This window comes from Alosa alosa, chromosome 13 (assembly GCF_017589495.1).
Source record: "Alosa alosa isolate M-15738 ecotype Scorff River chromosome 13, AALO_Geno_1.1, whole genome shotgun sequence".
NCBI lineage: Eukaryota > Metazoa > Chordata > Actinopteri > Clupeiformes > Clupeidae > Alosa > Alosa alosa.
The window spans coordinates 9,267,013-9,294,707 of NC_063201.1; the positions used below are offsets into that span (position 1 = coordinate 9,267,013).

The 27,695-nt window shown below is 43.1% G+C and overlaps 2 protein-coding genes across 3 annotated transcripts in view; one reads left to right on the top strand and one right to left on the bottom strand.

The window, feature by feature from the left end:
* Positions 1 to 1,144, top strand: part of adcy2a (adenylate cyclase 2a) — an 80,090-nt gene extending 78,946 nt beyond the window's left edge. For both annotated transcript variants that reach the window (XM_048261448.1, XM_048261449.1), the window contains one exon: positions 387 to 1,144. In XM_048261448.1, the coding sequence (XP_048117405.1) occupies positions 387 to 539 (153 nt within the window). In that variant the 3' untranslated portion in view covers positions 540 to 1,144. The remainder of the gene's footprint in view (positions 1 to 386) is intronic.
* Positions 1,145 to 9,765: 8,621 nt separating this feature from the next.
* Positions 9,766 to 27,695, bottom strand: part of dnah5 (dynein, axonemal, heavy chain 5) — a 126,530-nt gene continuing 108,600 nt past the window's right edge. The window contains 8 exon segments of the mRNA XM_048260674.1: positions 9,766 to 10,447; positions 13,977 to 14,208; positions 14,455 to 14,607; positions 17,720 to 17,932; positions 20,526 to 20,741; positions 21,304 to 21,507; positions 22,591 to 22,796; positions 25,777 to 25,996. Of these exon segments, the coding sequence (XP_048116631.1) occupies positions 10,296 to 10,447; positions 13,977 to 14,208; positions 14,455 to 14,607; positions 17,720 to 17,932; positions 20,526 to 20,741; positions 21,304 to 21,507; positions 22,591 to 22,796; positions 25,777 to 25,996 (1,596 nt within the window). The 3' untranslated portion in view covers positions 9,766 to 10,295.

Below are 27,695 nucleotides of genomic sequence, written 5' to 3' on the forward strand. Positions count from 1 at the left end.
GTGTCTGTGTACATGTGTACATTTGTGCATCTCTTGAAATAGTCTTATCAAGTCACTTAAAACTGACATTTGAATGAAAATGGTTTGTCTTTGTCAGGGAAAAGCTTTGTCTGCTGAGAGTGATTTAAATCTGAACATGTATCATGCAGTCTACTCCCCAAGGTGTTAGCTCACACTCACAGCTACAGGCTAAGGAACAGGAAATAGAATTTAGCGCAAGCTCACAACAATGCTGATTAGTGTTCCCCACACCCACACCGATTGTTTGACTCTTCCTAAGAGCTGTATAGCATCGTCTATATTTAAATCGAGTGAGAAGAATAATATTGTAATAAGAAATCAAGTGATTACCTGAATAACATGCTAATGTGTCCTGTATTGACCAGGTGACGGAGGAGACGAGTGCTGTCCTGTTGGCTCTGGGCTACTCCTGTACCTGCCGAGGCATCATTAGTGTGAAGGGCAAAGGGGAACTCACGACCTACTTCGTCCACACCGAGATGAGCCGCTCCCTGTCACAGGGCAACGTAGTGACATGAGGTCACTCCTGCTGCGACAAACAATCAGAGACAGGCGTGTACACAGGACATCCAATCACATACAACCACAGATGCAGGACATCCAATCAGCAAAAATCATCAGAAGCAGGACAGCCAATCAGCAAGAACTATGAATTAAGGACATCCAATCAGCAAGTGGAACACAGGACACAGGACAGCCAATCAGCAAGTGCAACACAGGACAGCCAATCTTAGAAAACCAACAGACGGGAGACATTCACTCATCAAAAGCAATGCCGATACTTGAGACCGAGTCACAGAAAACTAAAGAAGACACCTTCATCAGATAAAAACAATCTGAGAGGACAACCAATCAGACATGTTTTTGTACATAGCTCTGCCTTCTCTTCAGATGCACGGAATGTTGGATGTATTTACAAACTTGAAACCAATTCAGCAGCATTTCTTCAGTAGGAATGTTCATACAGGGTCAATATCATTGGATGTATGGTAGCATAATGTTTTGTATGCAAACCAAATACGACAAAAACTGTTTTGACGTTTTATCACTATTGTCGTTGTTCTTTTTTTTGGTTCTTTTTTTATTTTTTAAAAGCCTATTCATTAAACTTTGTATCTATTAATCTCGGCCTCAAGCTCAAAATTAATTTGTGTATGTGAAATGGATGTCTGGAGACTGAACAGATCAGTCTGTGTAACTGCATCTGCTGAATTTTACCACAGTCACACATGAAACACATTTGTGAGAGATGCAGCGGAAACTTCAGCAGAGCAGGTTTCTATAACTGGTGTTTGTATCTAGGGGTGCAGTAGAGTCCCTGATGGCAGGAGGTTACGGGGCATATCTGGGTGAAAGCTCAATCCTATCTGCCTCTGAGTAACCTGTTAGGGAAGAGCGCCTCTGCTGAAACAGAGATACACATTTCATTCTGAGGATGAGTCATTCTCTGGGACCGCAGGGCTGTTTACTGTGCTTTCTGTGCAAAGTTCTGGAGAGAGAAAGAGAGAGAGAGAGAGTATAACACACAGACACACAATGGTAAACATGTGCACACATACACACACACACACACACAATGGTAAACACATGCATACACTACAGATAATGAAAACAATCTCCTGCAACGTATCTCTTTGTGTTTGTGTGTAGCAAGTGGAAGAGATAGATACCCCCCCAACACACTTCCAATCTCTTTCTCTCACACACACACATATTCACAGGTACACACTCTTTCACAAAGACACAGACCCTCAAACACACCCTTTCCTGTGTATCATGTCTCATCTCTTTTGATCCATTTACCACCTGCTACCCACCATTCTCTCTTCCCTCATCAGTATCCTCTCTGAGCTGACTGAATCTCTGCTGCTCTCTGTCCCCATCAGGAGGAGATGTCCACCAGCTCTGCTCCCACTCTGGCTCTCCTGCATGAGGAGGATTCCGTCTCCTACTGGGCATGAACCCTGCGACCACGGGTACGGCCGCATGGCTATGCTGGCGTGACCACGCTGGCGCGACCACAGGTACAGCAATGTGGCTATCCTGGCGCGACCACGGGTACGGCCGCGTGGCTATCCTGGCGCGACCACGGGTACGGCCGTGTGGCTATCCTGGCACAGAGGTCCAAAGCCATAACCTCACACTGGTTTGTGGCTACGCTAGCGAAAAAGCCAAAAGTCATAGGTCACACACTGAGTTTTAATTTGTGACTGTGGCTGGCTACAGCAGTCTGCATCTATGCTTGCAAAAAGACTTAGCGTTGAGCTTAACTCTTTCCAGTCCGCCAATGCAAATATGAGTACCTACTTACTGATGATGTCAATGCTGGTCTTCTGTATCGAAAACACTTGACATTTTCTTTAAAAGGCTTAAAGGTTTCTGAGACATGCATGCTACCAAAAAATAGTGTAGGGAGGGGTACCTATAGATGTCCAGGGATAGGAACCCTTTTGCTGTTTTTATGCTATTGATTTTTTCATGTTTTTTCATTATCAGCTCTAAAAAAAGTGTAAAAAAATAAGATCTTAATATTAGTTGCATTGTAAAAATTGTGATACTCAAAGTTGTTTTTTGATGAAAGAGTTCCTTTTAGCCAATTGTTGCCAAATGTTCCTCTTCTTCTATATATATATATATATATATATATATATAATTAGTCTCTTTTCATATGCTGAGATATGAGATATGCTTAGGTCACCAACAGCAACAAGATCTAGTGAAGGAGTAATTTTTGACCCAATTTTGCTCGAACGGGGAAAGGGTTAATTACTGGCACATCTCCTCAAGCGTCTGTACTGCACTGCTGCTGTAGTGTACTACACAAGCTCTCCTCCACTAAGCTCTCACTGGGCAGCTCCGACTGCCCAGAGCCCTGTTATCCCCGACCGGGCGAGGAACTGGACAATGGGCACGGCTCACGTCATTGTTGCAGCTGAATGCTTGGAGCTCTGTTCCATCGTGGCGTTGTCTTACTTCGCCTCCCTAGAGCATTGGTTCCCAAAGACTGGGTCGCGACCCACAGATGGGTCGTAGGAGATTTTATTTGGGTTGCCAGCATAGCATACTGACAATTTATGTTGTGTAATACCCCTAGCTTATACCTTATATAGCTTAGGAAAGTGGTACCATGTCAACCAACTACCATGGTCACGAGTCGGTCGCGATAGTCTGTCATTTTTAAAAAGTGGGTCCCCAGAAAAAAGGTTTGGGAAACACTGCCCTAGAGCCTCCCACAGACATGCATGTGCCGCGTAGGCCAATTATTTCTGGGAGATTGGATAGTGTGATCCAGGACCATCTGCTGATACCAGATATACTTTGTGTAATTAATCATCGCAGGTGCCAGTTTCAGAGGCACAGACAAGTCTTATATCAGTTGAAAAGCTGTGAATCGCTCGCTCGCTCTTTCTCTCTGTCCCTCTCTCTCTCTCATTCTTTTTGTCTTTGGCTCCAGGATGTGTTGACAGAGCCGATCATCTGAGATTTGAAAGAGGGAAGATTAGACTGAAATAAAGTGTGTGCAAAGCCTTACAAAAGATTACAAAGACAACCCTGTTTACAAAGACAACCCTGTTGACAAACTCCACTGCAGTTGAACAATGTATGCACAGACAGTCTCTCACAGAAAGCACTGCTCATTCTGTCACTGCTGAGCAGTGTTGTATAAAGTACTAGAAAGCAATACTTGAGTAAAAGTACAAGTATCGTACTAGAAAAAGACTTTGGTAGAAGTGAAAGTTACCTTTTAGAATATTACTTAAGTAAAAGTCTTTTAAAAAGTATCTGATATATACTGTACTTAAGTATCAAAAGTAATGTTCTGATATTTAATGTACTTAAGTATTTGAAGTAAAAGTAAAAAGCAAGCGGTTTTATTTTGAACTTTATTTTGGCTTTCTTATAGTAAAGCATAAAGCATATTCAGGGTTCCCATATCTTCTTAATCTCACTCATCAAATCAAAATCACATTCTTTTCTAGGACTTTTCAGGTACAATTCTCTTCAGTTCAAAGAACAAACAGCATATTTTTAGAGCTGACATCAAAGACAAAAAAAAAAAACAGAAACAGAAATGTCACTTTTGTATGGTCAGGTAAAAATAAAAAATAAATAACTTATTTCTTTCAAAAAAATAAATGACCTGCTTGTAGGGAGAAGAGTTTGGTCATGTGGTATGAGCATTTCTAGGGCTTAGGCCTACAGTACTTATTCCCCAGGTCACTATCTCACTCTCTCTCACACACACACACAGGCCACCTATGTCCAGCTACTAATATGCCAGTCATTAGTTGAAACTGATTTCAACTCTTACTATCCTGTAGTTTTTATTAGTAGGTTAGTACCTACCATGGTTCAACAAATGTGTAAAGGTTATATAATAATTCACTTCAACTGAGAAGTTAACAAAAAAATATTCCACTATTCCACAAGTTAACAAAAACAGAAAGAAAGAAAGAAAGCCTTTGAAATGTAGCTTATCCCACGCTTCCACAAAGAGGCATATTGAACTAATGTTTAGGCTACATGTTTTTTGCATGGTATATTGTTGTTTGGTGATTTAGCCTACTCCTTTACTACACCCTCTTCTGAGCAAACAAGGCATATAGGTTTATCATGTAGGGTAATTGCTCTTTCTTACATTAAATAACTTTAATTTATCCTCTCTACTTGTCCCTGTAGTCATGGCCTCCTCATCACTAATTTTGGGCTCATCATTTTCAGTGGTCGACTGGTTGATCTGCTGCTCAGTCTCTCCTGGCCTCTTTCTACCATCCATCCTTCCTGACGCTTGTGTTTACTGTAGGACCGGCTCGGCTATCCGTATCTGATGAGAAAACTTTTTGGAAAAGTCGGGCTATATGGACCCAACCAACTCTTTTTGGGAGGGGAGAACTCCCTCACATAGGCTACAACCCATGCAGAGGGATTGCATTGGTGTCATGCACAGAATGCGGAACGTGTCCTACTTAAAGATAGACTAACGTGACAAATGTCAATCTTTTTTTCCTCGACCGGCCCAAAAGTGAAGCGCCCCACCGGGAATTCTCCCGATTGTCCACCCCGGGCTTGATTCAGTCTTACTCTTCTTGGACTGAAGACAAGTCCTGAGATGCTAAATAGCCTTTCACAGGCCTGAGGCAGGTAGCGGAGTGTTCAGCTTCACAGAAAGCTCCCAATGTACAGAAACTTTTTTTGCAAATACGGCCACGGGTGTATGACGTTATCTTCACCACTACCCTGTTCACCGAGTTCACCACTATCGTCGGGGTGGTCATCTATGATAATGGGAGGTCCTCCAGTAGGTGCTCGTGCTTCCATGGCGGTTTCAGTTGTGCGTCCTCCTCCTTTAGCAACAAACAAGTGCTGAAATAGAGCGCGCAGCATGCGGAGCGTGGGTAATGCAATCTAGGAGCAGTGATTCAAACCTTCCTTATTGCAGTCGCACACATTTCTTCTAATTTTATGTTTTAGTAACGAAGATGCCTAGTGGAAATATAACGGAGTAAAAGTATACATTTTATCTAGGAAATGTTGTGGAGTAAAAGTGAAAGTTGGCATAAATTTAAATAGCGAAGTAAAGTACAGATACGTGACATTTCTACTTAAATACAGTAACGAAGTATTTGTACTCCGTTACATTACAACACTGCTGCTGAGTACTGTACGATTTTACAGTTTACCCTGTCTAATAACATCATATGCTACTTTATGTCCCACAAGGTGATCTTATCAATATAACACTCAAAGGTCCATGCCATGGCTTCAGTTGTGTGTGTTAGTGTGAGAACACTAACATTTGGAGAAACAGTATGGGGGAGGGCATCTGATAACCATCCCCGTCAAGGTGTTATCTACTCATTAACATTTTAGGCGGGTCAATATATGAAAAAAAAAAACACCTAACCTCAAAAAATTGATACAAAAGGTTTTTCAACTGATTATGATACCTTTAGATGTACTTAATAACATATTAAAAATCTAGTAAAATCTGACCCCAGTAAAGGGGTCATTTTCAAGATGGCGTCCAAGATGGCCACCAGAAGCTAATTTGGGATATCTGAAGCATTAATCAGCCTAGGAAAGTGTTTTTCGTGTTTAATCAGATTTAGAGGTCACTGATTCAAATATGTTACACTAAAGTATCAGTTCATAATTTTCAAAGACTTATTATTTTCAAGACGACGTCCAAGATGGCCACCAGAAGCTAATTTTGGCTATATCTGATTCAGCCCTTTTCAGCCTAGGAAAGTGTTTTTCGTGTTTTAATCAGATTTAAGATGTCACTGATTCATATAAGTCAGACTAAAGTATCAGTTCATCATTTTCAAATACTTGTCATTTTCAAGATGGCATCCAAGATGGCCACCAGAAGCTAATTTTGGCTATCTGACATTATTCAGCCTAGGAAAGTGTTTTTCATGTTTAATCAGATTTAGCGGTCACTGAGTCATATATGTCACACTAAAGTATCAGATCATCATTTTCAAAGACTTGTCATTTTCAAGATGGCGTCCAAGATGGCCACCAGAGGCTAATTTTGGCTATATCTGAAGCATTATTCAGCCTAGGAAAGTGTTTTTCATGTTTTATCAGATTAAGAGGTCACTGATGACTCTTCATCTCCACCTTTTTTAGTGTTCTTATAGTAGGACCTGAGGATGCATGATGTTTTCTCTCTCAGTGTCACCATGCCTTCAAAACCTTTCCCTTCTGTGAAACATGTCATTCCCGTACCGCTCCCTCAGTTTAGCTTTCAGATACTGATTACCGAATGGAATGGAATCGAATCAACCTCAATCAAATGCTCTTTCATGTTAGATCCAAGTACAGAGACAGTCAACTGTTCTTAATTGTGTGCATTTCTGCAAGACACTCCGCTGTTTGTTTAGAAGATATGGATTACCTTGCACCTTGTGCCTGTGGAACGTGTCAAAATGAACAATGTGACAATCCACACAAGTTCCTTTCAGGAGTCAGAGGAGGATGAATAATGATATAATAATTATTTCTGATCTAAATGCATATAGTTTAAGATTCAGTTTAATTAGCTCCCCCCTAATGATAGATGCCAACAATTATTGATCTACACAAATATACAATGCATGCCTATACAGTACATGGGTCATGGTTCATTAAAGTCATAAAACAGCCACTTACTGCTTAAACTCTACTCTACATATTGTAAAAGCATATACCCTGTACATAAAATATAACATTAATCAACAAAATAACATTTCCATCTTCCTCCACACCAAGCATAATACATACTCTATTCTGTATAGGCAAATATAGTGTAAAGCCGATACATTTTGACATATACAGTCCAGGGAAAACAAATGAAACACCCTAAAATATATATTTTCTGAAAGCATATAATCTGTAGATAAGATATAGCACCATTTAAAACATGTCCCATCTTCCTCCATGCCATGAACAATGGATTGCCCTCTATTCTGTATAGGCGAATCTAGTGTAAAGGGGATACATTTTAGCCTATATTGTCCAGATTAAACACCCAAAACCATATATTTTCTAAAAGCATATAACCTCTAGATGAGATATAACACCAGTTAAGACATGTCTTATCTTCCTCCATGCATGCACAATATAATGCCCTCTATAATGTATAGGCGAATCTAGTGTAAAGGGGATATATGTTGGCATGTACAGTCCAGGAAAAACAAATTAAACACTCTAAAATATATATTTTCTGAAAGCATATAATCTGTAGATAAGATATAACACAATTTAAAACATGTCCCATCTTCCTCCATGAATGCACAATACAAAGCCCTCTATTCTGTATAGGCGAATCTAGTGTAAAAGGGGATATATGTTGGCGTGTACAGTCCAGGAAAAACAAATTAAACACTCTAAAATATATATTTTCTGAAAGCATATAATCTGTAGATAAGATATAGCACAATTTAAAACATGTCCCATCTTCCTCCATGAATGCACAATACAAAGCCCTCTATAATGTATAGGCAAATCTAGTGTAAAGGGGATATATGTTGGCATGTACAGTCCAGGAAAAATAATTAAACACACTAAAATATATATTTTCTGAAAGCATATAATCTGTAGATAAGATATAGCACCATTTAAAACATGTCCCATCTTCCTCCATGAATGCACAATACAATGCCCTCTATTCCGTATAGGCGAATCTAGTGTAAAGCGGATACATGTTGGCCTCTTTTGTCCAGGGAAAACAGATTAAACATCCTAAACTATATATTTTCTGAAAGCATTTAACCTGCAGATGAGATATAACACCAGTTAAGACATGTCCCATCTTCCTCCATGCCATGAACAATACATTGCCCTCTATTCTGTATTGGTGAATCTAGTGTAAAGCAGATACATTTTGGCATGTACAGTCCAGGAAAAACAAATCAAACACCCTAAACTACATATTTTCTGAAAGCATATAACCTGCAGATGAGATATAACACCAGTTAAGACATGTCCCATCTTCCTCCATGCCATGAACAATGCATTGCCCTCTATTCTGTATAGGCAAATCTAGTGTAAAGGGGATACATTTTAGCCTATATTGTCCAGGCAAAACAGATTAAACACCCCAAACCATATATTTTCTAAAAGCATATAACCTCTAGATGAGATATAACACCAGTTAAGACAAGTCTTATCTTCCTCCATGCCATGGAGATGGTTAATATTCCTGTATTGCATTTGCTCTGTATTAAAATGCATTGATTTTAATTTATGGCTGAAAAAGGTAGAGCATTGAAAATTTTTCAATTTTAACATTTAAAATCCTATTCTTGTTTAATTTGACCATCATTTGATATCAATTTCACCCCTGTAGGCTGAATAGTAATTGAGATATAGCCATTCTAACCTGTTGACAGCCATTTTGGCGGCCATTTTGAAAATGACCCCTTTCCCAATGTCAGATTTTACTAGATTTTTAGTATTTTAGTTATTTAGCATGTCCAACAGTACCAGAATCCATAAAAAAACCTTTTGTATCAATTTTTTTTACGTTGAACCCTATATTGACCCGCCTATTTAGAGTGTAGGAGGGACTTTTGAAACAGAATATATGCCAAGAGTTTAAGATACTCAAGAGTTAGTTTTTTTACTCTTCAAGATTCATCAAGGGTCACTCTGCACGATTGGTACTTCTGTGATTGCTTTTTATTAGAATAAAGATTGAAGCTGCATTAACAGAAGAAACATCCTTTTTTTTCCTATGAACTCCTCGTGTTTTCTTACAGTACACTCTGGGAGAGTGTACTCGTGACCTTGGGAGAATGTACTCGTGACCTTGGGAGTGTTACTTAACCATTTATTTATCTATCTATCAAACATCAACATGGCAAGTACATGTACATAAGGCACAAAAGAGACTGGCTATCTGCACACAATGTTTGTTTGTTTGTTTATTTATTTATTTATTCATTCATCAATCAAACATCAGCATGGCAAATACACAAAAGCATAGGAGCCAGTGAGAAGGTGACTTTAAAGTCACAAGCAGAGGCCACGGCTCTCCTCTATGCAGGGATGGATTATTGCACGGGCCTACCGGGCCCAGGCCCAGGGGCCCAAGAGGTCAGGGGGCCCTGAAGCCCAAGCCTTTGCATGGAATCATTGCCTCAATATCAACAAATCAGGATGTAGGCTATGAATCTGATTGAATTTAGTATTGGCCATCCCCAAAATGCACCAAAATACAGGAAATCACATTAAACAAATTAAAAATGTTCTGGCTGAGGACCCCCAAACCCCCCCTCCCACATATGCGACAATTAGTGGGGGGGCCCTTAATACATCTGGGCCCAGGGGCCCGAAGGTTCATAATCTGCCCATGCCTCTATGGGATCATTTGGAGTCTTTAGGAAGAAAACTATCCCAAACTGGAAAAGCCCTTTGGGAACATAAAGTCATTTATGAAGAGAGGGCTTATTGTGAGATAATATAGTGTTCAAAAGAGATGTACATTTTCTGTAAATTACTGCCTTACTGAACAATAAATATGTTTTTAAGGAGAGATTCCCAGACCGGTCTGGATGTGCACTGCATACACAGATCCAACTCAACCAAGTTGAATATTGCAATTTTACTACTACTAACAACTCTCCTTCTGTTTAAGGTTGATGTTCAGCAGTAAGTGAACACTTCCTGTAAGATGTAGTACCACAACAACTCTACACTGTCCTGCTCTTATGATGTCAAACCCGATGACATATTCCAAGTCCATTTCTGATGACATCACCGAACACTGTCTCTCTGTGATGAAATCACTTGACGTCACACAGCAGGGCCACTCCGCGCAGTATCCAGTAGTCTGGAGAAAGAGTGGTCCTCAAGTCCACGGCTGCGATGTAGTTCATGTCCGTCCGCACTGGCTTCTTATAGATGGGACAGGAGTACAGGCGAGGATCCTTCACACCTAGTTCCCATAAACACAAAACCACACATACACACACACACACACACAAACACACACACACAGACAAGATGAGGTGGAATTAATTTTGGAGTTCATACAACCTACATCCTGGTAACTCTACTGGCACAACTGCTGATTCTGGTTCATGCAAAACTCCGCTTGATCAGCTGCAGTGTATATGTGTATTCTGATCAGCTGCAGTGTATATGTGTGCATTCTGATCAGTTGCAGTGTACAGTATGTGTGCATTCTGATCAGCTGCAGTATATGTGTGCATTCTGATCAGTTACAGTGTACAGTATGTGTGCATTCTGATCAGCTGCAGTATATGTGTGCATTCTGATCAGTTACAGTGTACAGTATGTGTGCATTCTGATCAGTTGCAGTATATGTGTGCATTCTGATCAGCTGCAGTGTACAGTATGTGTGCTGATCAGCTGCAGTGTACAGTATGTGTGCATTCTGATCAGCTGCAGTGTACAGTATGTGTGCATTCTGATCAGCTGCAGTGCATTCTGATCAGCTGCAGTGTACAGTATGTGTGCATTCTGATCAGTTGCAGTGTACAGTATTTGTGCATTCTGATCAGTTGCAGTATATGTGTGCATTCTGATCAGTTGCAGTGTACAGTATGTGTGCATTCTGATCAGTTGCAGTATATGTGTGCATTCTGATCAGCTGTAGTGTACAGTATGTGTGCATTCTGATCAGCTGCAGTATATGTGTGCATTCTGATCAGCTGCAGTGTATATGTGTGTATTCTGATCAGCTGCAGTGTATATTTTTAAAAGCAATAAACCCCGGGAGGCCAAAGGTTACAGTGGTTTTACAACAGCTAAGGGGCATTGTTAGGCACAACACGCAAGCGGTAGCGCAGTAATATAGAATGAAATGTGGTCAAGGTGTATTTTTATGCTGCATTTTACAACGGCATCAAACGCGATTCAGCCAATCACAATCAAGGACCGGAACTATCAGTTTTAGAATTGTGCATTCTGAAATTGAAGTGATCGTTTTGAACAGGACAGTCATGACTGGAAATGAGTGAAGGACAGAGATGGGGAGTGGACTCAGGAAGTCCGCCTGTGAGCACTGAGCCTGTTCATGGTAAAGGACGCTGATGCCCTCGCTGCACTGCGGCTACCCCCATATTGGTGAACCGGTATTGGTGGTGTCTTTGATGTACTGTGAGAATCTGCACTTCACCACAAGGCCAACATTCACCTGCGGGGGTCCACAAACCAGGAGACTGATGGAGTGGACAAAGGAAACGGTGCAAGGTGATAGATGTAATGGTGGAGTTTGATAAAGTACACAGTGTGAAGTGATTGGATGCTGGTGGAGTTTGATGAAGTAAACGGTGTGGAGGGATTGGATGCTGGTGGAGTTTGATGAGGTAAATGGTGTGGAGTGATTGGATGCTCGTGAGGTAAATGGTGTGGAGTGATTGGATGCTCGTGGAGTTTGATGAGGTAAATGGTGTGGAGTGATTGGATGCTCGTGGAGTTTGATGAGGTAAATGGTGTGAAGTGATTGGATGCTGGTGAAGTTTGATGAGGTAAATGGTGTGAAGTGATTGGATGCTCGTGGAGTTTGATGAGGTAAATGGTGTGGAGTGATTGGATGCTGGTAGAGTTTGATGAGGTAAACGGTGTGAGGTGACAGGATGCTGGTAGAGTTTGACACAGGGTCTCAAGAGAAACTGAAGGATGTTAAAGTGAAGACTGTTTGAAAAGAGGCTTAGGAGAGAGTGAATGAGGTGATGTTTTAGATTTAATGGCAAGCTCTAAAGAGGCAGGAGGGGATTGAAATGAGAGAGAGAGAGCAAGTCAATTGACTCTCACTGTGTGCGTGTGTGAATGTACACATCCTGTGAATAGGTTAATGGGAAGTGAAGAGTACATGAAGAGCTTGGAGAGGGCTAAAAGATGCGCTGAGGAGAGGAGGATGATAGTGCAGTTTGACCACAGGTTAAGGAGATTTAAGCAGCTATGGCAGGGCCAGTAATCATCAGGTTTTTAAAGAGGATATTATCCCCCACTCCCTTTCTTTCAAAGCCTGAGAAGACTGGCAATTACCCCCCCTCCCCCACCACACCCTAGCAGTAGTGCATAATGTAGAGCTAGGCTAAACAGTCTCCCAGAAAAAATACATATTTTACTATTAAAGTATTATTATTATTATTTAAATTATTATTATTATTTGACTATCTATATTTAATCCATGTTATCTACACATGCTGTTCTCCCTCTGAAGAAGATAAGAGCAAACAATCATGTGTGATCCAGAGATATTACTGTATGTGTTACACTCCTCTTTAACATAGCAAATTACCATTACTCATACATTCAACAAGCATATGTTCCGGATGACACACTGTTATACTGATTAAGTGAGACATAACTCTGGGCAAAGGGAGAGGCTTTCTCAGTCCTGTCCTTCTGCAGCAGCAGCTGGAGGTGATGTTTTGTATTCTAGCTACCTAGTGCCTGCAGACAGCAGGGATTAAAAACAGCCCTGAGGATCTGCAGACATTGCACTCATCTCTGATCCTTGTAAGCAGAGCACATGTTGCATATGCTATCCCTGCATATGGACTGCATTGACAATCTGCTGTAGGTAATGCAAATGGTTCTCTATTAGACTCTATTATAACTGTGTTATTACTAAAGTACTACTACTACTGTTGAGAGATGAATGTGCTGAATGTGTTTTTAACACATCTCTATGTCCAGATAGGGACAGCACAGTTTGTGTTGTTTCAAGAGTGTACTTGCTAAGATTTCTCAACAATCAAAGTAGACAAAATTTCTCAACAATCAAAGTAGACAAATTGTACTGAATGCCATTATTACCATTAAGCATAGAAGCAGCATTATACAAGATGCAATGCTATTTAACTATATATTATTATATTTAGTTAAGTAAATTATATATATTATATTATTTTTGAGGGCCACTTCCTATATTGACAACATGGCTAAGTGTTTTGACTATCTTGTTCATAACAGAGACACAGGAACTTCATTCAGATAGCACCGACATGTTGACTGGCACAAAATATTTGCTTTTGAGACACAAACTAAACTTTTTGAGAAAGTTACATGCTTTCCACACAGTGCAATCCACTGTGTGGTAAAGTTTGCACAAATTCTTTCGAGAAATGCACTGTTGTGCAAACGTTAATGATGATTTGAGAAATGCACCAAAGCAACTGAGAAAAACTGTGATTTGACCACAGGCACAGAGAAATTACTGGGCCAAAATGGACTGCTCCTGAATTACAGTGTAAGACTCCCCCAAACCCCCCAAAATGAGACTTGTTTACAGTGTAGGGGGTCCCCCTAACCTCAACAGCTGAGATAGGATAGAAGCAACAGAAATGAACTGAGAAGCCATTATAAAATATAAAGACTTATTTGCAATGTAGGCTCCCCCCTAACCTCAACCTAAACAGCTGCGACAGAAGCAGCAAATACAGACCTCCTGAAAAGTAATCCTGATATCAAACTCTGTTCCTGTTCCTTACCGTTGTTCTCGGCGTACATCCTGAGCACTGGCATGACCTCAAAGAGGACCTTGGGCTTGGAGTCGAGGAGGCGGCAGTTGCGTCGGTCCCAGCCAGCTCCCTCCAGGTAGAGGCCGTACACGTACACGCCCTCGGCGGGCGGCTGCGTGATGTCATCCTTCATCCATCTGGTGACCTCGTTGCACAGCACCATGCGGTCCAGAGCCCAGCCCTTATTGGCTCGGGTGATCTCCTGCACGCCAGCGCCACGCACACGCCCAATTAGACAGGCTTATGGAGCTGTGTGTGTGTGTGTGTGTGTGTGTGTGTGTGTGTGTGTGTGTGTGTGTGTGAATCAAATATCCAAGTTGTATTTGAGTATATGATAAAGTATTTACTTTGAGAGTTTCACAACCCCATAATTTGTTGTAAAAGTGTGTGTGTGTGTGTGTGTGTGTGTGCGTGTGTGTGTGTGTGTGTGTGTGTGTGCATATCTCACCTGTCTCATGGCTGTGAGGAAGCCCTGTGGGTTGAAGAAGCCGGTCATCCAGAAGCAGTTGGGCCGGCCCTCAAAGATCCAGGACTGGAACTGACGGTTCCGCTCGAGCAGCTCGGTGAACCAGAACCCCAAGGTGCTCGAGGCCCAGGAGGCCTAGGAACATGGAACCCAGGGAGAGAGAGAGAAAGAGAGAGAGAGATATGAAAGGAAGGAGAAAGGGAGGGGGTGTGGAGAGAGGCCTCTGTGAGTCAACCATGTGTGCAACCAGCATAATTCACATCCAGCTGACAGAGAGGCCGAAGCCCATAGGGGCCACACCCTTTCCCTAGCATGACTCATAGGGGCCACACCCTTTCCCTAGCATGACTCGCAGTGTCAGGGAACGATGTTTAAACTCCACACGGTTACATGCATGCTGGTCTTCCTGAGGCTAGCCTAACCTTGCATTCTAGCAACCAGACACTCCTAGGTTCACTTGCACTTAATTCTGAAACCCAGTTTAAAACAATGAAACACTGTCTTTAATCTATTTAATCCATAGCTTCCATAAAATTATACTAGGTTATGTAAACCCAAACAAGGTTAGGGTCATCTCATCTATGAAGTATGGAAACAAATAATTGATAAAAGAACACAGCCCATCAGGTTTAAGTGCTTTGAATAAAAAAAAGTTGACATCCTTATTTTCCTAAGTATACTAGCAATCTATTTACAACCATTCACAGGTGGAATCTCACAAACTGGTATGCTAACAACCATATATGAAAGTGGCAAAACACTTCTACTAATTCACACCCCTCTGCTCTGGGTCTGGCTGTGACGCCACATCGCTTGTCTCTCGACGCGGGATTGGTTCATTTGCTCTCTACGTGTCTCGCTGCTTATCTCTGCGTGATGCACACTGACACACGTTGGTGTGCACGGTGTGACTGGACTATTTTTCGCCTAATTAACAGCGGGATCCCTCGAGAAGAGAAGGTGCTCCCAGTGCTCTCAGGGCTTCTACACACAGCTGCGTTCCGTCAACGCATGCCAGTGGGTGCTCCCGGCGGTAGCTATGCAAATTACTTGAAGTATAACTGTAATTTGACTGGTTGGTGTCGTCCGTCGATTGGCTTGATTGGCCGGTGCCGTCTGTCGGTGCAGCAACAGCTGAACTTCTCAACGCGAGCGACGGGAGGAACGCGACGCAACAAACCCACAATTCAGTTCGGCAACGGATGACATGAGCCCATGTAAAGTGAATGGGATGCATCTCCAGCACTGCAACGCACGCAGCTGTGTGTAGAATCGTCAGGTTGATGTTATTTAGATTAACATGCGTGCGATGTACGTAACTTCCCCTTGAGATTTTTCATTCATGTAAAGAGTGTCGCGATTGAAAAAAAGGTTGAGAACAAACACTGGTACAGGCTACCGCACAATGACAAAATATACCGTGCTGCTTGAAAGTTTGCGAACCCTCGGACATGGTCAGTTGTTTTTTTTTTACAAAAAAATCTAAATAACCTTATTTAATGCACATCAAATCCTTCATTTGTAAAAAGCTGACCTTCCAAATAATAGATAGAAACAAAAGAAAATTATATAGTTTCATTATATTCAACTAAAGTGGATTAGTTCACAAAAACTCAAAATATGACATTTGCAAAAGTATGTGAACCCATGTGGTTCATTTGTTGTAGCACTATTTCAACCAAACGTCTTCTGTACCCATTAACCAGCGTCTCACATCTGGTTCTGCAGTTTTTTGCCTACTTCTCCTTGCAGAACTCAGTCAGTTGAGAGAGGTTGGAGGGTCAACTGGCATGTATTGCCCACTTCAGATCTAGCCAAAACATTTCTATTGAATTGAGGTCTGGACTTTGACTAGGCCAATCCAGAGTATGCATTCTCTTTCTCTTAAACCATTCCTTGGTCATTTTGCTTGAATGCTCATAGGGTCATTGTCCTGTTATAAATACATGAGATTCAGATCTAGAATCTGTTGATAGGCTTGAGAATTCATGGTTTCCAGGATGATATGGAGTCGTCCTGGTTCAGAGCCAGAAAAGCAGCCCCACACCTCCACATTTCCACCACCACCTTTCTGGTACATCTTGGTCATACTTTTATCGGGCATCCACTTCTAGGAAATGTTGCTGTGGTATTGAATGCCCTCCATTTGCAAATAATTTGTCATACAGTTGATAAATGGAGCTGGAATCTTTTAGAGAGGGTCTTGTAGTTTTCCCCAGACTGATGGGCTGTCTCTACTCTCTTCTTTATGTCCTTGGATATCTCCTTTCCTCTTGGCATTGTTGATCCCTGTGGGTATGCCTTGGCACTACAGTGGTTTGGTGGATTTCCTCTGTCTTTTAATCATGGCTGCTCAAAACCTTTCCAAAGGAAGTCTGTTTCATCAGTACGCTTAACTGATTATCTCAGCACCCAAATATGTTTTACATTAATCAATTACCTACTTGATTTTATCAATTCAGCTGGGGGTTCACTTACTTTTATATATACATTAATGCCATGTTTCATGATTTTTTTTTTTTTTTTTTACTTTTTACGCAATTCCCCATATTCAAAAACTGGTGAGGATCAAGTAAGAAAATCATAATAAAGCAACAGAAAACTCCAAACTGCTCAAGGGGTTCACATATTTTCCAGCAGCACTGTAGTAGTTGATAATACGCTTCTGAAAAATGATGGATGACCAGTAACACATTTCTATATTGCTCGTGGTAATGTAATGGGTCTGCTTTACTTCATGCTGTTGTAGTCGTGTAGTTGGTTATAGCAGTGTTATGGTGTCCTAACAGCTGTGCATAATTCTTACTGACATGCTGCTATAGAGAGAGTGGACGTGAGTGGGAAATGGAGGCCATTTACATTTGATGCCATAACAGCTCAATTCTGCTCCATTACAAGAGGTGAGTTGCAGTTCATGCCTCATACATAATAACAACAATACCTACTGCCAAGAATGTGTATAGGCGGGTGGTCAAAGAGATAATGTACTTAAGACACACAGACACACACACACACACACAAACACATACACACACACACACACACACACACACACAGAAGTGCATTTGGACATTTTATGCATGTAACTTCCCATTGTGAACATGTGTCCTTCATAGATGAGTGAATAAGTGAATCCCTCAGTACACATAGAATACACACAAAACACACTAAACCACAAAGACACACACACACACACACACACACACACACACACACACACACACACACTGCATGTAGTGTTCCTTACTTTCTCCCAGCGTGAGGGGATGCGGGCGTCGTACATGCAGTCCAGCGCGTCCCTGAGGCTCTGACTCATGATGATGGTGCCGTCGATGGCCAGCTTGAGGTCAGTGAGCGTGTGGCGCACCAGGCCCAGGACGCGCTGCATGCGCTCCACCTCCTGACGCAGGAAGATGTTCATGGGCTGCAGCGGGCCCAACTTAAGCAGCCGCTCACGCACCTACATATAGAAATACACACACACATACATGTACAAAACACTTTAGCGTGGACACAGCTGAGCTGCTAGGGGCTCATTCATATGCTGTTTATCCTGATGTGCATGACCTGCTGCAGCTGCTGGGTCGTCTGGGCCAGCGGTCCCCAACCACAGGGCTGCGGCCTGGTATCGGGCCGCAGGACATTCCTAACCGGGCCGTAGCCTACGACATGAGTTTAAAAAAAATGCATGCAAACTAAACTAAATTTAATTCGCAATAATGTCACGCTTTTACATGGCATAGGCCTATATGCAGATGTTTGATTGCACGATGTTTGCATTTTGCAAGGTCTATTTTCTTCCGCCTGTCTGTCCCCGGCCTTCAACACTTTTACATATTGCCTTCAGCTCTAGCGCCCTCAGGTCAGCTCACTTCACTTGATCAGTTCTTGGCTTAACGGTAGTGTCAGCGAGTTAGCTAAACTGCTAGAATGAGCAACAAAAACAAGCATCTTTAGCAGGTGACTGGCCAGAGTGTTTGAGTTGCGAGAGCCGCTGCAGAGATTTCTTACAGAAAAAAAGTCACCGTTAGCTGCACATTTTAGTGATGAGGACTGGGTGTCAAAACTCGCTTACCTGTGTGACATATTCGGGTTGCTTAATGACCTCAACCTGTCACTCCAGGGGAGAATGACGACTGTCTTTAAACTGGCAGATAAAGTCGCTGCATTTAAAGCCAAGCTTGATTTGTAGGGATGACGAGTGGACCGGGGTGTATTTGATATGTTCCAAAAAGTAGTGGGGGTTTTGGGAGAGACTGAGGCAGGGCCCTTTCTCTCGCAGCTGGTGCGCGATCACCTTGTTGCGCTCTCAAATGAGTTTGAGCGTTACTTCCCATCCTTCAAAGATGATTATATTCGTAATGCACGTTTAGTTCCCATGTTTTGTTCCCATATTTTGTTAAGCATGTTCACACTTATAGATGTAGCTTCAAGTTGTTCAATATTCATAGTTCATATTGTTCAATTTTCACTTCTTCAAGTTCACGCTTTTCACAAGAGAGATCGTTACCTTCACTGTTCATACATAACTGGAGCTAGTTCTTTTCAAGTAATGCATGCACAACACATATGGAACATGGAACCCCGCCCCCCGCCGGTCCGTGAAAAAAAAATAGGAATCAAACCGGTCCATGGTACATAAAAGGTTGGGGACCCCTGGTCTGGGCGAACACCTGAGGCCTTTTGTGGTGACCCAGCTGCTGGGTCGTCTGGGCAAACACCTGAGACCTGCTGCTCCATCATGATCCCTTCTCTGTGCCACTCATGTGCTACTCAGCTGCTAAGATACTAATCAATCACAGATACTTCCACACAGACATGCTCTCTCTCTCTCTCTCTCTCTCTCTCACACACACAGACACACACACACACACACAATTAAAGCCTGCAAGCGACAGAGGGATAATAAGGGTGTGTGATGGCAAAGAGGCATCTGTCATAGAGGTGCGGCCATTAGCGTGTTTCACAGGCTAACACGTCTAAGAATACAAAACTGCTCAAAATAAAACATCCGCGCTAACAGCTGGGGTACAGCAGTAGAGAGAGAGAGAGACAGTGATGAGGTGGAACAGAGGGAAAGAATAGAGAAAGAGAGAGATAGGAGAGAGATAGAACAAAGGGAAAGAAAGACAGAGTACATGAGCAAATGAATGTGTGGAAAATTAAAGAAAAGGAGAAAGAAAGAAAGATAGAATGGCACAGAGAACAAGAAAGGCAAAGCTTTCAGACATACAGTACCTCTGTGTCATAATACTCAGGTAGAGAGAAATAAAGTGTAGAAAGAGGAAAACTGAATAAACGAGAGTGTGACAAGACAATTGAGCAGGGGAAAGAGAGAGAGGGAACACACACACACACACACACACACACACATGCACACGCAGACCGTTTTTTTTGTTAATCTTGGATGCATATATATTTGTCATATTTTTGTATTCTAAGCATTCTCTGTGTTGTTAAAATGTTCAGCTTAGGCAATGCAAAAATATAAGAGAGAAAGACAGAGGGAGAGAGAGAGAGAGAGAGAGAGAGAGAGAGACAGAGAGGAAGAGAGAAGGAGAGAGAAAGATCTGCATTCCACACGGATTGTGAATATAAAAAGTAAAGGTCTTTATCACAGAGCCGGAGAGGGAGACCTGCATGGATTGAGAGTGCTAGAGACCTTCTTGAGTTTCCACAACATCGCAGCTGCTCTGCCGCCTGGGTGAGCATAAAAATAGTGTGATTCTCTCCAACACTGCCAGACAACTCCACACACACACACACACACACACACACACACACAGGATTTTCACAGCTATGCTAGTGACGTCAGCAGACACAGCCAAATTAAGTTAGAATGTGTGTGTGTATTTGCCAGAGTGACTCATCTAGAAAGGTACAGTGGGGGCGAAATGTAGTCACCTTTTTCTCACCTGTCTATTTGTGGGTATGTGAGTGCTACTGTATTACCTGTGTGTGTGTGTGTGTGTGTGTGTGTGTGTGTGTGTGTTTTGTGTGTGTGTATGAGTCAGTGTATAAGTCACATAGACATCCCCGGCCGCACCCCTCACCTCAAAGGGGACGTAGTCCGGCGGTAGTTTCTCCAGCATGTCCTCGGCCAGTCGCGCCACCACCGCCTCCCGTGTCTCGCCGCTCCCACTGGACCGGTCCTTGGGCTGGATGCTCAGGATGGTGTCCAGCACGTCCTTGGCCAGCTTGCTCTGGTAGGTGATGTCTGCGTTCGGGTGCAGGCCGAACACCTCCGGCGTGTCATAGGTGGGCAAGCCCTGGACACAGGAGTAGGGCACGTGATGAGCAGGCCAAAAGAAAGAAAGAAAGAAAGAAAGAAAGAAAGAAAGAAAGAAAGAAAGAAAGAAAGAAAGAACCATATGGGCAGATTGGCGTACTGATGGACGAACATACTGACCAATAAATAGATATATAGACACAGCACCCATTACATTTATTGGTACCCCTGGTAAGGATGAGAGGGGAAAAACTACTGATGCTCCCATTGCACATCAGATGGATCAAATCACAGCACATCAGCAGGACTGACACATAATGAAATGACAACAATGGGGTTTGATGGTCCATGATACAGACACCTACTGAGGTGCAATTCCAGTGATGCCATTACTGATAATCATAACATAAACAGCAAATAGCAATTTAGCCATTTTAAAGAATATTCATCCAATAGTCAACCAACTGTAAAGTTTGTTTATTTAATTTAAAGATATGTATAAACTTTAATTAGTCTAGGAGTCCTTATACTGTATATACCACCTTCATTTGGTGCCTTATTTCAGTGTAGATGACCTACGGTGACCTTGTTGATGACCTCACCTGGATATAGTGCAGGTAGTGCTCCACGTTGGTGCACCTGGGGATGCTGTAGCCCTTGTAGAAGTGGAAGTCGGGGCTGAACATGTGCTCGCTGAACCACACCTTGGCGAAGGTGTTCAGGAGGCGCTTGTCATAGTCGTCCGTCACGCGGCCCCCGTACTGGATCTCACCAATCATGTAGCGCACTGTGTTCCAGGACACGCCCTGAGAAGGCATGGCATCATCACACACACAGCACACACACACACACAGATCGCACACACACACACACACAGCACACACACACACAGCACACACACACACACACACACACAGCACACACAGATGTGCACACACACACATACAGCACACACACACACACACACACACACACAGATGTGCACACACACACATACAGCACACACACACAGCACACACACACACAGATGTGCACACACATACATACAGCACACACACACACACACACACACACACACAGATGTGCACACACACACATACAGCACACACACACAGCACACACACACACAGCACACACACACAGCACACACACAGATGTGCACACACACACACATACAGCACACACACACAGCACACACACACACACAGCACACACACACACACACAGATGTGCACACACGCACACACACACAGCACACACACATACACAGCACACACACGTGGCCTACTGGTTAGCGCTTCGGACTTGTAACCAGAGGGTTGCCGGTTCGAACCCCGACCAGTAGGCACGGCTGAAGTGCCCTTGAGCAAGGCACCTAACCCCCTCACTGCTCCCTCGAAGCCGCTGTTGTTGCAGGCAGCTCACTGCGCCGGATTAGTGTGTGCTTCACCACTGTGTGTGTTCACTGTGTGCTGAGTGTGTTTCACTAATTCACGGATTGGGATAAATGCAGAGACCAAATTTCCCTCACGGGATCAAAGGAGTATATATACTTACACACACAAGCACACACCCTCACACAAACACAAACACCACACATAAGCACACTACGTTTTTGACCTGGTGCTGTCCACATATTAATAATAAGCTTATATATACTGTATATATTTTTAAAACTTGTGAAATGTGAGAAGCTGTAACATTGTAACAAAGTGTGAGTCTATTTTAAATTGTAAATGTTTTCGAGTAAAAGTTAAAAGCACAGAAATTTCAGGTTTCGGGCAAATAGTTGCTGCAAATTTACGGAAAAGGTCATATTTTCACACACACACACATACACACCCTCTCTCTCTTTGATGATCTTTCTGCCTATCTCCTCCTGAGCTCACCTTCTTGAGGTCCATGTCGTCCAGGTGGTTCTGGACGAACTGGATGGTGGCGTTGAGGTCGGCCTGGTTGAATTCGTAGGGGATGTTCCAGCCCAGTGGCCCATACTTGCGCCGCTCCTGAACAGTGGAGTGCAGGAAGGCCACGCCGTACAGCAGGGGCCTCCACTGTGCCATGTTGCTCACGTCCAGGAGGTCCTGGCTAATGCCTGTCCAAAATATGACCCCAAAATACAACTCAACTGAGGGTAGATGCAGAGGGACCACATACGGACACATACATTACTGGTCAAATTGTTTGGGGTCACTCACGTATGTTTTCCATGAAACCATACATGAAATGAGACAATATCAACCTCCATTATACCTCCATGACCTCCATGATTATTACATTACATTACATTACATTTGGCTGATGCCTTTTTAACCAAAGCGACTAACAACAAGGTGAACAGTTTAAGTTTTAAAGCAATTCTCTCAACAATTTTAGGACAATTTAAAAACGGTAGAGTACAGTAAGAATAAGTGCATCAGTGAGTGCTGTTTTTAAACAGTTGAGTGTCAGTTCAAGACGGGTGGTAAGTGCTAGGATCAGCAAGACTTGTTGTAAGTGGTGCTATGAGAGGAGATGTTCTCTAAATAACTGGGTCTTCAGGAGTTTTTTGAAAATGGAGAGGGATGACAACAGGTGAGAAAAGTTTGGATTGGCCTGAGCGTACCGGTGGTAGAGCTAGATGTCGTTCGTCTGAGGAGCGCAGCGGTCTGGAGGTAGCGTAAGTCTGTATGAGGGCATTCAAGTAGGTGGGAGCAGAACCGGAGACTACTTTGTAGGCAAGCGTTAGAGCCTTGAATTTGATGTGGGCCGCCATAGGTAGCCAGTGTAGCTGGATGAGCAGCGGGGTAACATGTGCCCTTTTGGGTTGGTTGTAGACCAGGCGCGCCGCCGCGTTCTGGATCATCTGAAGGGGTTTCACTGTGCAGGCTGGGAGAACTGTTAGGAGGGCGTTGCAGTAGTCAAGTTGTGTGACTATTGCCTGAACCAGGAGTTGGGTAGCATCTTGAGTCAAGTAAGTCCTGATTTTCCGTATGTTGTAGAGTGCGAAATGGCACGAGGCGACTGAGGCAACATGATCTGTGAGAAGGTTAGTTGGTTGTCGAGAACATCTCCTAGATTTCTTGCAGTCCTGGTAGGTGAAACAGACAGGGAGTCAAATTTGATGTTGATGTCGTGGTGTATGGTAGGTTTAGCTGGGAGGACCAGCAGTTCAGTTTTTGAGAGGTTCAGCTGGAGGTGGTGTGCCTTCATCCATGTAGCTATGTCTAAGAGGCAATCCGAGATCCGTGCTGAAACCAAAGGGTCATCAGGTGGAAAGGACAGATAGAGCTGTGTGTCGTCTGCATAGCAGTGGTATGAGAAGCCATGCGAACTGATAATCTGTCCCAAGGAGGTGGTGTAGATAGCAAAGAGAAGGGGGCCCAGCACTGAGCCCTGGGAGACCCCTGTGATGAGATGGCGAGGTGCAGATAGCTGTCCAAGCCATGATATGTTAAACGAGCGTCCTGTGAGGTAGGATTCAAACCAGGAAAAAGCAGAACCGGAGATTTCCATGTTAGAGAGTATAGAGAGAAGGATGCGGTAATTTACCGTGTCAAAATATAAGTATAAGTATATATACTTTTTTGATCCCGTGAGGGAAATTTGGTCTCTGCATTTAACCCAATCGGTGAATTAGTGAAACACAAACAGCACACAGTGAACAAGGCTGCCGATAAGTCAAGCAGAATGAGTACTGATGACCGAGCGCGGTCACCCTGGCTTTTTTAAGGCTTCTGTTACAGACAGCAGAGTCGTTTCGCAGAGTAGCGGCTTTTGAACCCAGAACTGATTTGGATCAGAAGGTTGTTCTGTGAAAGGAAGTCTGTTTGGAGACTATAAGTTCAATGCCTTTGGATAGGAAAAGGCAGGAGTGAGACAGAATTAAAGTAGTTCTCGACTTGAGCAGGGTTGAGAGAAGTAGCGGTGTAACAGTGATAAGTTACCGGGCCATTTTGTGTTGAAATGCCAGAGGTTAGCAAAGGCATTGATCCATGTGTGATAGCTTAGTGCGATAATTAGATGATGGACTGAAACGACTGAAGTAGGGTCCAATAAGCGTGGTATAGGGTACAAGAGTAATAAGCATGTGGTCCTAGAAAAGGCGGTATCTGACATTTTGTCATGTAGATGCTGAGATACTTCACACTCGGATGGAGGAGGCAGCTGAATGCTGAAGGTTGAGAAAAGTTTTGAGTGTTTGTAGCACTTTCTGTTGATTTTTGGTTAGGACTGGTAGTTTTTGAGGTCCTTAGTTTGGTTTGTATTTCTCTCCGGAGTTGGTGCTGCGGTATCTGATGGAGCGTCCATGGCGGCGGAGAGCTTTTGTGGGCATGTAAGTGAATCAAGTCAAAGACTGCTGATTTTGATCCAATTTGCCCCAAAAAAGTCTCAGACCTTTGGCATTTCTAAAAATTTAGGCAACAAGTTGGTTTTTAGTTATGCGTGTGAAAATCCCAATAAGGCTGGATGGAGGTTAAACTTGTTGAGGCAGCTCCTGAGGTTGACAACAAGAGCCTCCCTGCTGCTGCACTCTTTCAAAGGTTGAGAAAAGTTCAGCCCTTGTTGTGAACCCACCCTTGTGCTTTTAGGCCCAATAGCCCCAAATATGGTCTGTTGATTTTTTGGTTGATTAGGGTCAGTTATTGTCCAAATTCAGAATTAATATTTTTGCATTGTACATTAAAGGCTCCAAAATGGCCAGTTTTTACAGGCCAGGGTCATCCCTCAGTTGGTCCATTGCTGACACCAGCATTTTGCCAGTTTATTTATCAATTTTTTTTTTTTTAATCAGATAAAGACATCAGTCACAATAGATGCTCTGGCGTTTAGTGGCTAGTCCAAGAAAATCATTTACCAGCGATTAAGCGTGACCACTGTGTATGTGCGCTCCTAGTGTGCTCACTGCTCTGAGTGTGTGTGTGTGCTCCTAGTGTGCTCACTGCTCTGAGTGTGTGTGTGTGAATTGGTGCTCACTGCTCTGGGTGTGTTGTTAAATTAAATTAAATAAAACTGATTTACGTGTATTGAAATTATGACTAAATTGTGCAAACAAACACACACAAACAGACACACACACACACACACACACAGACCTCCGTAGGTGCGTTTGAGGCCGGCTTTAAGGCCCTGCGGTGGCTGGTTGGTGAACTTGATGGCCATCTGCAGCAGCGTGATGGGGAAGAGGTTGTGCCCCTCGGTGGTCATCCACAGGCGGAAGCTTTCATGCACCGCCTCCGTCTCCGTCAGAGTGTCCATCAGCTCGTCCAGGAAGTCCAGGCCCAGGTGGCAGTTCTGAAGCAGCGCCCAGCCCCCCTGAGAGAGAGAAAGACGGAGAGAGGGAGGAGGGAAGGAAGGAAAGAGAGATGGAGAGAGGGGGAAAGAGAGAGAGAGAGATGGAGAGAAAGAAAGGCAGAGAAAGAGAGAAAGATGGGTGAAAACAGAGAGAAAGAGGGAGTGAGGGAGAAAAAAAAACGATGAAATGGCAAATACATAGGAATATGAAATTGCATTTTATTGTAAATGTCATGATAGCAAATTTGAGCGAACAAATGTTTCGTCATTGTGCCTTTGTCTCCCTGAATATTAACTTATGTATGCATACGCGTGTGTGTGTGTGTGTGTGTGTGTGTGTGTGTTTATGTGCATGTAAGTAAAGCCCCCGTGCACATCGGCACTGACATAAAGGCAGCTTTCGGCATTGCATTACTTAAATTGTTTTCAATAAAACTGTGTGTACTGTGAGTGTGAGTCTGTGTAATTATGTATGTGTGTGTATGAGCGTGTGTGTGTGAGAAAGAAACAGAGTAAGTGTAAAACTATGAGTGTGTGTTTGTGTGTGTATGTGTAGGTGCAGTGGCGGTCCTAGCTTGTATGACGCTCTAATAAGGCCACTCCATTTCTCTTTCTCCTACCTGATAGCTGGTCCTGTGTTTATCTGGCACTCCAGAATGAAATCACCTAATCCAGCGACACCGTCAACGCATTGTCAAGACAAAACCAATTCATTTTGGTGTGCAGATTCGTTTTGTATTATCTTTTGAATCTAGAAAAATAGCATTCTATGTAAAATGCCTATGTAAAAATGCCTATGGCAGCGCTCGGGGAGCAGTGAGGGGTTAGGTGCCTTGCTCAAGGGCACTTCAGCCACGCGGCCCACTGGTCGGGGCTCGAACCGGCAACCCTCCGGTTACAAGTCCAGAGTGCTAACCAGTGGGCCACGGCTGCCCCTCAAATCTAGGGCGCCCACTCCCCACACAGTGACAAATGATGGACTTGACGTGCAAATGAGTGATAGAAAACTGATAAGTGCAAATAAAAGTTAAAAACAGCTTTTTTTTAAGCGAGTGCTTGTGCCACCCCTACTGCCCATACGAGAAACCGCCCCTGAGTCTGTGTGATATTGTATGTGTGTGTATATGAGTATGTGTGTGTGTGAGAGAGAGACAGAGTAAGTGTAATACTATGTGTTTGTGTGTGTGTCTGTGTGTGTGTTAGAGTGCGGATTGGACCGCAAATTTCTGTTCGAACCCGCGTCCGACAGAGTTGCGTCCAAACCCGACCCGAACCCGACCCGAACCCGAAAGGCATTTTCATTTTTATGTCCTCAGGCCTCAGTTATTCCCATGCTAGTGATTAAGCGTTCCGCGTTAGGTGGATGATCTGCTAGCCCACAAGCGGAACACACAACAAATTGTCTACAGAATCAGATGAGCGCACGCACGCAGGTCACACACAGCGCATTCCAACACAAGAGGCCCAAGCAAGCATAGCCTATTGAAATAGAATTCTTGTCTTACCATTGACGAAAAGTCTTAAAATGAACTGCAACAGTCGTTGAAACTACAGTGCCTCTGTCACTGATCCATATGCAGCATCGGCGTTAATTGGGGCAACTCGAGGAAATCCTCATCCAGTTGAGCGAGACGACCTATCAGTAGCCTATGTCTTTAACACAGTAGGCTATGCAACATAAATAATCTTAAAATCTCCTGATAGGCTAAAACTTTTTAAT